This window comes from Struthio camelus, chromosome 2 (assembly GCF_040807025.1).
Source record: "Struthio camelus isolate bStrCam1 chromosome 2, bStrCam1.hap1, whole genome shotgun sequence".
Classification (NCBI taxonomy): domain Eukaryota; kingdom Metazoa; phylum Chordata; class Aves; order Struthioniformes; family Struthionidae; genus Struthio; species Struthio camelus.
The window spans coordinates 167,202,314-167,216,459 of NC_090943.1; the positions used below are offsets into that span (position 1 = coordinate 167,202,314).

The following is a 14,146-nucleotide window of genomic DNA, read 5'->3' on the forward strand; positions in this document are numbered from 1 at the left end:
TGATTATTTATGAATAGCATCACATTCTAATGCTTACACTATAAGGAGACAGGGTTGTAGACAGCACTAAAACCTTGCATGCAGACAAGCCACAGGAAAAGGAGTGCAGACTTGTACTCTAGAAGTAAAGTGAAGGCACAGAGGGCCTGGAGGCTGTGGAAGCAGTCCCTCAAAACTTACAGGTGATCCTGGCGGTCCGGTTTTACCAGCAACACCGATCTCTCCTGGCAGCCCCTGAAAAACGAAGCCAGCACAGAGAATCATCAACATTTCCGCCCTTTACAGTTCACTGCTCCAGCGAGCAGATCTCGCTGGAGACTGCTGCTTTCCATTCAGATCCTATTCCCCCTTCCCCAGCAGGCAGTTCACTGCTGTGGGGAGTCCTGCAGACATTGATCCATGCGCAGGTGGCACCAATGTAGGTCCAACATTTAGTGCAGAGAAGCTGTCCCCTAAGGGCAGCTGTGGCTTTTCAGCGAGAAAGTACAAGAGAAAACACATGCTGCCAGAGGCCCTGACAGTTCTCACTGAAATCCATGATGTAAACTCCTCCCCAACTGCTTTTTCTCTCCTTGCCATAAAACAAACAAGCCTGTTTTCTTACTGGTGCTCCAGGGGGTCCAGGAGGTCCAGCAATGCCCGGGAGCCCTGGAGGTCCCTATAAGGGAAGGAGCAAAAAGAGTTTATTAGACCTCCAGAGAGAGGCTGAAAGCATCAGGCCCTGCACACCGAAGGCCATTCTGATGAGCATCAGCATTGATCTTTATTTCATCAGCTACTGTCCAAAAATGGAGAGATGCCAATGTGCGCTCCCAGGGAACCATGCTCACAAGCAGAACAGAAGTCCCTGCTTTCTGCTAGCAGCTGCATAAGCTACTAACTCCTATCCCTGCAAGGTGAACTCCATCCTCAGCTCCAAAACGAGGGACGAAGGAGTTGAAGGCAATCAGGGGGTAGCATGCAACGCAGAGCTTGCCCAGTGGAACCTCTTGTGGCATCCAGCCTAATTTAATCTTGATTAATGTTGTTTCTCTCTGAATAATTTACCTCTGCAGAAAGATCTCTGAAGGAATGAATGGAATAGGCTTGTGGTTTAGGTTTATCTATTTATTTATTTTCGGGGGAAATATGAGACCATCTGTGACCTTTCACCTAATGAAAAATGATGTAGTGGCTCAAGGGGGTTAAAATAAATACTCCACAATTTTATCACTCTATTTTAACTTTGTTGACAGTAAAAGGTTCTCACAAACTCACGTCTCAGTGCACAGATTCAATTGGAAACGTCCTAACAGTCTTTCTTACTCATCTCTAGGCAGCGTAACGTAGCTTGTGGTGCGCCAGCCTTTTTTTTCTAATCTAATTTGGAGTCAAACAATAGGGATTCAATGGTTTCTTTTGGGAAAATACTCTCTCAATAGCCATCACTTTTGCAGAGAGATTCATTTCTGAGTGTCAGGCAAATTGTTTACTTTCGGTTCCTAGGACAAAAAAAAATTGTTTCCATACTTGATAGATCTTAACAGGTTGCCTGAGATTCAGAGGTATTTGTTACCTCCAGCTTCCACTGAAGACAAGATAGAATTTCTCCTCTACTCAGAATGAAGGACGTGTTCACGTATTTTTTGGATCAGGACCTAAGCAAACAGCATAAGGATAGATATGTGATTGAGTTGCAGTTTTACCTTGCCTTTCTCTTTCTACCTGTGTAAGGAATTAAAGCTAAACAAGAGATAAAAAATGGAAAATGGCAAGTCAGCACTCTCCCTGCTAGACCTGTGTCACTATGCGATATTACAAGTGACAGCTTTTGTGACTGAAGTGTTACAGCTCATGGATCAATATCAGTATTTTACTTGTAAAGAAGAAAAGTAGTTGAAGAAGAGAAGACAGTGAGGCAAACAAGGAAGGATAAAGAGACTTTTCGTGGTATGGCTTAACAAAGAACGTAGTGGATAAGCAGTCGTTTAAAAATATGCCTGGACAAGTCAGCTAGAAGGGAAAATAGCTTTTCACCAATAGATGGAGCAAAGCAATCAAAAAAGGGACCTGCAGATGCACTTGACATATATCACCTATAATCTGCTTTCATTGCAACTGAGTCTACAATAGACACGGAATCATCCCACCGCTACCATTATTATTTTGAGCGCCTCAGGTACGTGCACAACTCAAAAATCAACAGAAAAGCACTCCTTGGGACATCCTGCTGCTGCTGGCATAACTCATGAGGAGTTTCATATCTGCTTCTGGGGACAGGGGCATTACAGGAGGGTGCCTCACTTAAGGTGCTCTAGCCCCACCAGGAGAAGTCTCAGCAGGCCCATCCATCACTTAAAAGAGGCTTTGTCATTCAAAGAAAAGAATCAAGCCTTAAGAACAGCAGTCCAAATTAGCCCAGCGCTAGAGACAAGTGCTGCCGACACAGCCGAAGGGCAACTCTGGAAAGGCACTCGGAGTCAGGAAAGCCAGCGGCTGACATGAAAACAGGCACCACACTTGGACGCGTATCACGGCAGAGGAAAGCAGGAGGATTAGTATCAGGTTCCATATGACTAGAGAGGAGAGAAAGGGCCAAGGATGGAGTGGCATCAGCTGCCTGGGATACAGAAGTCTTGGTTGATCCTACTCTAGCCCTACAAGGACAGTAGTACTGAGACCTGCAGAAGGTCTGGTCTCCACAGAGAGGTTTCCATGAGGAGTGGGTGCAGTACTAGGAAAGAAGGCGAAGGACAGCCTGATGGCAGAAGGGGCTGCTTGGACAGAGAAGAGAATGGGACAAGGCCACCAAAGGGGTGTTTAAATTTGTAAGAGAGGCCGTTTGTTTTCAGTATACAGTATATTTTCACAGACACAAGTCAGAGGCTAACCTTAGAAAAATGACGACAAACCGCTCAGCAGCAAAATAGATTATACGTATCTGCAGGAAAGATAAAGTGAAAAATTTACCAGGGAAGGAACCTTCCCTGGTTCCTCCTAGCCTAATTTTGTTCTCTCTCTCTCACAATAATCCAACTACCTCCCACCAACGCATATGCATTTCTCGTGACCTTATGACAGGGAGCTTCTACTAAGAGCTCAGAAATCAGTCTGATACCCAGCCATCTCCAGAGACAGCCATGCTTTATCTAAGAGTGCAGATTATTTTAGAGGATGGATATTATCTCGGTGTAATGGTATCTCCCTTGACTTCTTCCTGACTTACATGAATTACCAGCTCATTCTGACTTCTGTAACAAAGCCATCTAGCCAACAATTAACAAGGAACATAGTGCCATACTACAGTAAACATCAGCCTGCACCCACTCTCAGTCTGAGTATATCGAGAGTGTAATGCAAGTTACCCAAGAAATACAGACATGGGTCGATCTGCCCCGAAAGAGAAGCCTCAGTCCAGCATCTAACAGTAACCACCATGACCCCTGAAACATGAGCTTCCGCGTCCTCCTTGTCCAAACTATTTTTCCTAGTAACTCTGCATATTCTTGTTTTCAAAGAAAATTTCTAACTGTTCTCCAAAACTTTCTATATTCTGGGCCATAGTAACCTTATGCAACCATAAGTCCTGAAATGGAAGCACACTTGCCCATATCCACTAATAATTCAGTCTTGTTGTTTCCTGTGAGAGCCGTCATAAGGGATGTTATGCCCAGGACTGCTTTACCCCATTAGGCACACACATGCATCATCAGCAAAGTTACACCCACTAATGAAGAGCTATTCTGGTAAAAGCCTCTCCAAGATGGACTTAGAGCAGTTTTACATGATGAGTATACTCAGAATACCAAGTATCCCTAGAAGATGCAGACGATGCTGTCAGCCTGGTCCAGCTGGTTGTGTATACCAATATATCTATTGCTCCTACTGGATGTATCGCCTTCTGTAGCCAAGGCTGCACCAGCCGACTGGGCCCGAGAGAAATGAAAAGGTATGGTCACATGAAAGCTGCAGAAATACATCATACCACATAGCAGTCTTTTTTAGAGCCCCTTCCCCCTTTTGCCAGACTGTCCAGAGCAAATCACTTTGATTTGTATATAAATTCCTGTTGTTTTGCCCTTTCTCCTGACCTCTGCCTGTCCTCAGAAACTGAATATACTTCAGAGCAGGGATTCCCTAAGTATTTAGAAAGGATCTAACTCACTGACAACATTTATTATTCCTCAGGTAAGCTAATCTATCCGTGCCTCAGTTTTCCCACCTTTCGATGGGGTGAAATCTCAGAAGGGCTTTGTGAGGCGAAAGTGTCATATGTACAATGATACATTGCGCACACACCCAAATCCCTTGGCTGGTAAAGATTCTGATCTGCGCTTCCTACATGCTGAAACTAAAACTGACATGCAAAAAACTTCATCCTCTAACATAGGACTACACAAACTCAGTTGTTTGGAAAAAGACTGTAAAACATTGATCTTTTATGAAAAATGTTTAAAATATTTTCAAATTGTTCTTTTCAAACATTTTGAATGTTCATTCAAATCCAAATATCTGTGGGAAAGCATGCAGGGGCATGTGCATGCAGAGGACAACTCTATAAAACACTGCGGGGCAGGGTGCTGGGCTTACGTTGCATCCAACTCCATTCCTAAGTCAGAGTAATGCAGGGATAGTTCTCAGAAAAGAAATCTGAAACTCTCAGTATTAGAGCAAAAGCTGTTTCCATCTTCCAGGAACCACTAAAGGATGCTCTCTTCCAATATGTACCCTACTTCAAAGATGGGCTGGGAAAGGCAGACTTAGGGTCTGCACTCGCTAAGGAGGCTCTGAAAAGGAACAAACGCCTTCGTGACTACATCAATAGGTTTTTTGGCCCAAATCTCTTTTCCATGAAAGAAAGGAAAGCTACATTTTAAGGCGAGATGAACAAATGGCATTCTAAGACAGAAACTGAAGTGTGATGGCTTTTCCAGATATCCGCCTCTGGAGCCAAAACTTGCCCAGCCATCTCTTCTGCACGTTATTCCATGCAAATGACTGGATCCTCTTGTGCTATGAGAAAGGCTTAGATAAGCCCTTAAGCCATATCATAAAAGACTGCAGAGCAGGTGTTTTAGGCAGCAGTTTTTTGGGGGGAGCAGCCCATGCATCTCACTTTTTCACTTGCTACCCCAGCTCTCCATCTCTCCTCTGCTGTATCTGAACGGTCTCTGAGATCAGTTCCTCAGATCTGTTCTTCATTTCTCACCCTATGTGCTACCATATCCATGATCACGACGCTTCTGAATTATTTTCAGCCATGCTGCATTAGAGCATTTTATTGCTCTCTCTGCTTAAAACCTGCCTCATAAACCAAAATATAAGAGGATATAGAAAAAGGCTGTTACTGGTGACACTGAAAACCAAGAGCATAAGGAGCCAACAGCACTGAATATTTTGCTATGATGCATGCTTTATATTCATCTTCAGTGATAGTGTCATAATTCATAAATGTGTTATGTCTCCAGTTATTACACTAGGTGGCATTTTAATTGGAGTACCAACATTACTTTAGGAAATAAAGTGTTTTGAACAGAAAAATTCTCTGAACTGACTGTCTTTCCAGCTGCACAAGAGTCCTGAGTGAAGCTGACTTTGTACATAGCTGTCTCTCCAGGAGAATTTCTTGTTTCCAGTGCAAGGCAGTATTTGTTTAATTTTTCCACTTAGTGCAAGATAGGGACACGATCTCTTTTGTCTGCAGAGGAAGACTTATTTCGCTGTTCACTTTCTTTGAATTGTTTTACTGAGTCAGTGCAGCTAATGAGAAATAAAAACAATAAAAAATCTTCCTTATGGTCTTTTGTTTCGATACTACTAGTGATTTGCACTGCTGAAGTCTTGCTTTTCTTTATTTTGTTAAAAGTATAGATCTTATTAAAGATAGCTCTGAGCAATATCTTCCAATTTCAAGCAGCACAGGCATAGTTTGAATTTAATCTGAGCTTTGCAGTGGGGGCTTGTATCTTTTTCTTACATTTCACAGCATTAACTTGCATTATAAAAAAGACTTTACGACATCACGCGTTTCAGAGGATACCGTTTATTTCCTCTGAGTTACTTAAGAAAAGCAGGACTAGAGCTCACACTGTATGGATGAGTCCATAGTAATTAAATCACTACCAGCCACCATCATAAAAGGCACAGCTTGTACCAGTCTCCCTCGCAGACCTGAGTTATACCATCAGTATAAGGCAAGTTGTGCAACGGCCTCTGTGGCCCAGATATTGCAAGTGTGAGGAAAACAGCATTTTTCCTTAAAACTCAGAGTTTTGAGTTCTGCTTTGCTTCCCCACTGGTGGAGAGAGCATGTACCTGCTCAGCTGGTGGAGATTATAAGACAGTCATTTAGCTGATCAGCTGTGGGGGTCTGTTTTAGGAGGAGCTTAACAGCTCTCCAGGCTCCTTTGACTGCGCTAATTTCATCAACTATAACGGGAGCTTGGACACCCACACGTCAACTGCTACAGAGAACTACTTGCATCTGGAGCTGAATCCTAGCCCTGGCAGTTCAGCGATTCAGCTCAAACTCTCTGAGCTCTTGTGCAGTACCAGGCGATGAGCCCCCTCTCTGCTGAGCCCATGAACATGGCCTTCACCGCTCACTGAGCATAAGATGCCAAACTGCAAATCTCCTTTCCCCTCATGATACCCCTCCTGCCTCAAAATACACTTGCAAGGGTACCTGATCATCTGCCTTCAGTCCCTTATTCAAACGTTGCTCCTCTCAGCTGTTCCTCTATCCCTATGATGGGATAGACGAGGGACACGGAGATCTTTGGTGATCGTACATAAACACATAGCTTCATTGCCTCGCATGCTTAGTATCCATCCATTGCAACTGAAAGCAATCTACAGAAATGACCATTTTTCAGTCCGCATTTAAATAGCCTACTGTAATAGAAGTTTGGCCCATGGTTAAGGTTGCTAGAAAGTAAAACAATACAAATAAATAACAACATAAAGGCATTATGAGCTCAGATGTGCATGTCCTTGCTGCAGGAAAATCATATCCAGAGGGCAAACAAGCTCCAGTCTCTCTACTTTATCATTAATGATGTAATGATGCCACTGAAAGTAAATGTTCATTTTTGAGGGTGATGACTGGACAACATTAGAGCAAATAAGCATATGCAGTGGGTCATTATCCTAGCTGATCTAGAAAAAACAAACAACACTTTTTGAATTAAAATTTAGGTTGGATTGAGGTATATAAGGAGGGAGGCAAAAATAGTGCTACCCTATTTTCACCAAACATGCCCAGACTATCCGAGAAGTTATCTCTAGCTCTTTCTGAGTGCCACGGGATCTGTCTCTCCTACCAGAATGGATGGTCACCAGTTTCACAGCCAGCCAAGAGAATTACTGCTGCTCCAGAATTTGCCACTTAAATTAACTCTCAAATGCAAACACATCGAGGCATCAAGAGTCAGACCCACGTCTTCTGACCCTGCTCCAGAGCAACGCTCAGGAGGACTCCCCCCACACAGCTGGCTGCTTCTTCTGCAGCTTCTCACCAGTATCCAGTGTGATGGGAAGGGTTTTCACTGACAAAGCCTGGCAACTATTGAAGGCCTTTGCACACCCAGGCACTCGATGCTGCAGTCCACCTCTGCTCTTCTGCAGGAAGTAGGCTTTGCTGCCACGTCTCTAGAAAATGCAGAATCTGTCTGAAGGTGCTGAGGAGCCATCACCTGTCTCACAGCAATGAGGACAGGCCAACTTGTCCTAAGACTTTCTATGGTGTACAGAATAGGGAGAACTGGGAGTAAGGATCAGCTGACATCCTTTCACGGCCTTTTCTAAGTATATAAGTCAAGTTGTTGCTGAAACAACTCCTATCTCTATTCCTTCACTCTGTCAGCACAGCTATCAATGGGGTGAGCCGCATCAGAAAAAAAAAATGTAAATTTAAAATAACAGAGGAAAATGAGGTTATTTTAGGGTTCTAATCTAGTTTATGTATGGCTTAAAATTTAGCTGTAAACACCAGGAAGATGGCACAGGAATAGGTGACACAGACTTCCTTAAATCACTGAGAAAGAATATCTGTGTAACGACAACATAAAGAAACCATTTTTCTTCTTGAATATTTTCTGGGTATAGTCTGATTAAGATAAAAAAGTAATAATAAAATAGAAATGCTGATTAAGCTCTTAGAGAACCTAGTGTCACAAAAACTGCTGTTAAGCTGAAAATTATTTTTGTCACAACCTAAATGTAAGCACTTTCTCCAAACAGAAAGATGAAGATCTGCAGCAATATGCCCAGGACACGGTGCCACTGAAGGAATATGAACAATATTTTTCCATTCTTAAATTGAGGTTAGAGGGACAGACAATATAAAGAATTCCTTGATGGGGCTAAAGTAGTATCCAGTTTTAATTAACATAAAATTTGCAAGCTTTATTTAGCTTATTCTAAAAGGAAGACTACTTACTGCTAAGTCAGCAATTTTCTCAGATACACACATAAAATTGCTGTTACAGGCACATATACATATTTTAAAAGTCACAGAGAACCTGAGTTGACTAAATATGATGGTGTCAGGGTAGATATAGTCAAATATTTCAGAATTAATTCCTACAGAGGAACCTTCCCCCAAAAGCAAGGAAAATCTTCTCCCGATGGCATGCGTTTGGCCATTTTGAGGGGCTTTTAAATGTTATAACTGAGAAAAAACAAATCTAAGATTCATTGGAAAATAGCGTCTTTATTCCTCTTGAAGGCTGCTGATGAAATACTTTCAAACCAGATGCTGCAGCAAAGGAAAACATGTTAAAAATATGTAAACCAGTATCAAGCAGGGTTTCACAGGGCAACGTTCCCAGTTGGACATAAGGGCCTTCATCTGCACAGAACTGCAAACCACTGGATTTCCTCTCTGATGGCTTCAGCAGACATGTGAGCAGCTCCTTACAAAACATCTGCAAGAGAATCCATTTCTAGATCATGTTTCCTAGTTACAAGAGCATAGCTTGCCAGAGGAAACAAATGAAAAATTAGCTAGAAAAAGCATCTGCTGTCTAGCAGTTTGTCATGTTTATTGCATACATCACCCATGGCTGTAGAAATGGAGATTCTTCCTGCCATTTCTTCCCAAAGCTTAACTGATTATTGAAACAAAGCCCTAAAGTCTGAGATTAACAAATTTATTATTGAAAAGGGAATGAGTGAACTACTCAGCTTTCTCCCGAGTTGTCAGCCTAAAGTGAGGTTGTGCCTTTCCTGCTTGAGAACGCTCTCGAAGATATTTTACTTACTGTAGGAGATCACCCTATAGAAGTGACCCGAATCAGTTGAAACTGGCTACAGAGGCAGCAAGAAACAAAGACATAGGCAAGCGTCAATGTAATTACATCGCAGGACAGCATGGGTTGCTCCCAGCTGAAGCCAAATTCTCTTTGATGGTATGTAACAGGCACAGCAGTGTTTAGTCCTCATGAAGTTGCAGATGGTGCAACTTGGAACGTTACCTAGCTCAAAGCTTAAAAGAATGGGGCTACGAGATCATTAACGTTAAGCGAACCTCCCTCACCTGGAGAAGAATAATTTAGCTGCAAGCCCCTGTCTCTACCTTCCTTAGCTAGGCAGCTCCTGACCTGCTATAACTAGTAGAAACGTTAAGCATCAAAGCCACAAAAGCAAACTTGCACTCCAAGCAGAGGGCTTTCTGAAGAGCAAATACCTTTTAAATTGCTTCTTCCCTCAAAATTGCAGCACAGAAGCTATATTTGCAATTGCCAGTTCACACAGCCAATAATTAGCTGAGACACTGTCCTCAATATTACAAAATACAAATCATTCCTTTCTCTCTGGAACGATACTGCTCTGTACACAAGCAAGGGGAAAAATCACATACAAAACACTTCCTTACGTCCCTGGTCAAAGTCACTGGAAAAACTGTGGAAGGTAAAAGGAATGACTGGCAGACAGGCAGATTCTTCCCTCGCTCATGCTGGGATAAATCAGTATGGATATGAAAGGAGAAACACCACTGTTAGAAGCGTTACGGTGAGAAGCTCACTACATGCTGCACTGAGGTTCCAAGTCACCTGTTGTCAGAAAGGCGAAAAAAAAAGTTTTTTTTTTTTTTCCCCATATATCATTCCAATCATATGAAAACGAAGAAAATGTCACTTACTTGAGGTCCAAGCAGACCGTTGATTCCTGGGAATCCAGGTTCCCCTTTCTTACCCTGTATGTTCAACAGAAAAGCAAATTACTGAGACTTTCCAAAGTCTTTTACTCAAAAACACGTAAATCAGAGTTAGCAGAGGCACTAAATACAAAGACATGCTAGAAAAGGCGGCAGCAGACTGTTCGGACACGCAGCTCCAGCTGTCTGTCCATCTCTGAACCCTGATAATATTGCACTCTCAGATCCAGAGTCAGTTCCTACAAACAGCATACAAACATCCAGAAAACTGTGCTCACATCTTCAAGCAAACCTATATCCAGGGACTGATGAAAAAACCTGAAGGAGACCTCTTAGCCATAATGCGATGGCCACGTTTATTTTTGTAGCTACAAACAGTACCGGCACACAAGTGGAAGTGGGCAAAAGTACTGAGAGTGCCCAGTGCCATCACCTCAGACATACTCTCAGGACACGGATGATGCTCTGCACCACTACTTCCCTGCAGAGATGCCTGTGCCATTTGAGAATTTGCTCAGTTTCTTTTCCAGACCTGAAGGAACTGATGGGAATGAACCAACTAAATCTAGCTCGGATAGAGTCACAACAAAAAGACAGGCAGAGACAGCATGAAACAGTAAAATGGGGTTAAACTGCCATCAGCAGTGAGTCAGGGCCCACCCTTGCAGCAGCTCTTCTCGAGCTCACTTCCACCGTGAATCTTCTGTTTTCAAGCATAAGAGAGTTCATCGCTTTGAAACCAACCCCCCCAAAAATCAACCTAGCTTATTGACAGAGTTAATGATAAAACTTGTAATAAAAATTCACTTTACAAAATAAAAACTCTCATGTTTTTCAGCAACATACCAGAAACTTGAGCTATGGAAGCCTTAGACTCTTTCTTTAACTCTTATTATAGACATCAGCCTGTTTTGCTAAGATTTCATATTCCCTGCCTCTTCTCCAGAGCTGCGTGCCCGTTATGTGCTCCACCACACCAGCGCTGGCTGCGTCTTCACCGCATTGCCCTAGCATAACATGGTGTACTCTGTGAAACCCCTCTTGAACTGAAAGTTGCTGTAAGAAATAAAACATTCTCTTATTTCTGTTGCATACAAGATCCTGAAAGTGTAATAAAACAAAAGAGCCTTCCAGCATGGATGTCTGTTAACATAATACTTTTTTTTTTTTTTTTTAAAAAGGACTTGTGTTGAATATAATTTTATTGGCCCTCTTTGGACAGACGTGTAGAGCTGTTGCAAGGCTGTTTCAGCCGGACTGACTGGTTTTTTCTGACTCCTGCCTTAGAAGGCTTTCACCGAGTTTTGGCAAGCGTGTGAGAGGAAAGGGAGGTGGAGGTTGATATTGCTGAAACAAAGATTGGTGACACTTCAGAAATGTCATGAGCTGAACGCATACTTGAGCGGAATGGGCCACAACCACCTGAGCGTGAGCACCAACCAGCCGGAGGGCTTACACTTACCCTACGTCAAGTCATGCCTGGGACATAACAACGCTGGTGCACGGATGAATATAAAAGATTCACGCTCTCTGAGCCAGAAGCCATGAATCCATGAGGTATTTCTAACTAGAGGTGATATCATCACCAAGGGACAGAGCTCAGTGACTCCTCCGCAAGCAAGGTAACTTCCTCCAGAGGAACCAGAGAGATTCCCCAGGGGAAGGGCAGCATAAGCCAGGATCTGCAGGGTACCCTTGAGACAAGGGCACTCGTGTGCATACGGTGGCACCGGCGTTCACCACGGGTTTGGTGAACTCCAATAGTTCACAGTGAAAATGTCCTACATGAGAGAAAGACGAAGAGAGCACAGACAAAGGATGTCTGAAACACTGGAGTAAAGACAAGGTTGATTTGCTTCTCAGCGCACCAGCTGACTTGCTGTGTGACTTTGGGCAAGTCACATATTTTGTGACTCAGCTTTCTACTTGTAAAAATAACCCGTTCTTCCCTGAGGTGTAATAAATACTGAATCATTTATACTTCCGAGATTGTTAGTAAGATAATAGGAGGGCACCAGAGGAGTCATATAAGTATCACAGAGAGAGAAGCAGTTTTTCTTTGCTTTTCTCTACTTCTCTGATTTTTTTTGGAAAGATACTACAATTAAGCAAGTTTTATACGACCGATATGATTTGTCCTACCAATACATAATATATTTCCCTTTATTTTCGTTTACTGAATTATCTCCAGAAACAATCCATGTGATTCCTGTTGCCTTAAACAAGTGAAGCAGCTAAAACAAACACAAACAAGCAATCACATTTTCCCTGGTTTTGCCTCAGTTCACTTAGTTGGGGTGTCAGGATTTGATCTTTTTCTTATTTTCTCATAATAAAAAGTAGCAGAGGAATTTTAGGTGGGAGTTAAAAGAGCAGTCACGTATCAGAACAAGTTTACACAGTCATCTTTGGGACGCTGGTACCAGCAAGAACCTGCGTTTAGTACTAAAGTACACGCAGTACTATTCATGAGTGCTCCTGTTCCCGCTTTTTCAACGTTCATCGCTTCTTTGCTTATTCAAAGCCAAAAAAGCCCATTTTCAACCTGTAAGACTCATGTCATCATACAAATCAGCATTTGTTTTCTAAATCAAGACATTAATTTGGCCATTGGCTAAGGCAAATATAACCATGCAAGGGATCCTATTAAAATACTTGTTTAAATAAATAAATCAGCATATGAATATAGTAAGGCTAGCTTAGTGCTTAGAACTGGCTCCCAGTTCATTTTTTTCACTCCCCTTCAGCATCAAACTACACTTTTTCCAGCAGTAACGGAATAAAATGCCTGGAAAGGCAAAAAAAATCTTGTTCAAGTGGGCTGAGACATGGCTGCACAGCAAGGAAAGCCATAAACTGCATCCCACGTTTTCGTCCGTCTCAATACAGGACGTGTCAAGCGACTGCAGGAGCCCCGGCTGTTCGGAGCCCCCTGTGTGTGGCCAGACACAAGGAAACGATTACCACTGCATGCAAGGAGCACACCACAGCCAGCTTCCTATCAACATGGGATCCGTCCATTAAGGCGGCTATTTCCACACCTACAACCTTGATACCAGCATGCAATGCAATATTACAGTTTCCTTCATGCCCCCCTAACGTTGCTGGTCTCTAGAGTACGTACAACCCACCTTGTACCCCCCATTACAATGCGTGCAAGTCTCCTCTGGCTGCATTTAGAGACACTAGTTCAGAGAGAGAAAGGTAGTGTAGAACCTGATATAAACACTTTCAATAACCCTATGAAGGATCCTAATGGAATCAGCTCCCTCAGTTGTTCCTGTAAATCAGACATTGCAAGTTAGGAAACATGAATACACGCTATAGCTTAGGTACACAAAACCATAACAGGCAGTAGGTTGGCATTCAAGCAAAAACAAAAAAAAAAAAGTAAAGAAAGAAAGAAAAAAGAGAAAACAACGCAATGAGCTATTTAAGCCTTGTAAGTGAAGGATGAGACAAGATGCGAACAGAATGTAGAGACCTCATTTTGGCTATGCACAAGAGTGTGTCTTTAGCAACTTTATAGCTTAAGGGCATTACTTAGTTATAGTTTGCTGAGCATGCTGCTTTTAGGAAACTTAATCCCGCCTGAGAAAACCGCTTGGGGAACCTCCGGAAGGAGGTAACAGCTCCACCTAGTCCCCAGACCCGTCTCAGAAGCTGGGAAGGGGTAGAGAAGACATAGCTTGCCCGCTGTCATAAATATATACTGGTTGCTCCATTTCCACACTAGTGGCTGGGCAGGCTAACTTGCAGGAGCAACGAGAGGTGTGAAGGGAGCCCATCCTTCCATTGAGTACAACGCTGAGAAAATTTGGTGCTTCTGAAACACTGAAAAATCCCTGAAAGCAGCTTATAATTATATTGACAGGGAGACCGTGAGCCTAATTTCCCATTGTCAAGGGGTAATTTTGGCCCCTCAGAGGCTAGTCAAAGTCAAGCTACAACAGGGTGGCTCTGTAACATTACAGCCTGTCTGGAAAGTATAGAAGTAGTTGCCGGGAG

General features: G+C 42.8%; 1 protein-coding gene across 4 annotated transcripts in view; it reads right to left on the minus strand.

Moving 5' to 3' along the window:
* COL22A1 (collagen type XXII alpha 1 chain) overlaps positions 1 to 14,146 on the minus strand; it is a 237,521-nt gene that overhangs the window by 66,159 nt on the left and 157,216 nt on the right. For all 4 annotated transcript variants that reach the window (XM_068933389.1, XM_068933387.1, XM_068933388.1 and 1 more), the window contains 3 exons: positions 10,124 to 10,177; positions 605 to 658; positions 181 to 234 (listed from right to left, as the gene is read on the minus strand). In XM_068933389.1, coding sequence (XP_068789490.1) covers positions 181 to 234; positions 605 to 658; positions 10,124 to 10,177 — 162 coding nt within the window. The remainder of the gene's footprint in view (positions 1 to 180; positions 235 to 604; positions 659 to 10,123; positions 10,178 to 14,146) is intronic.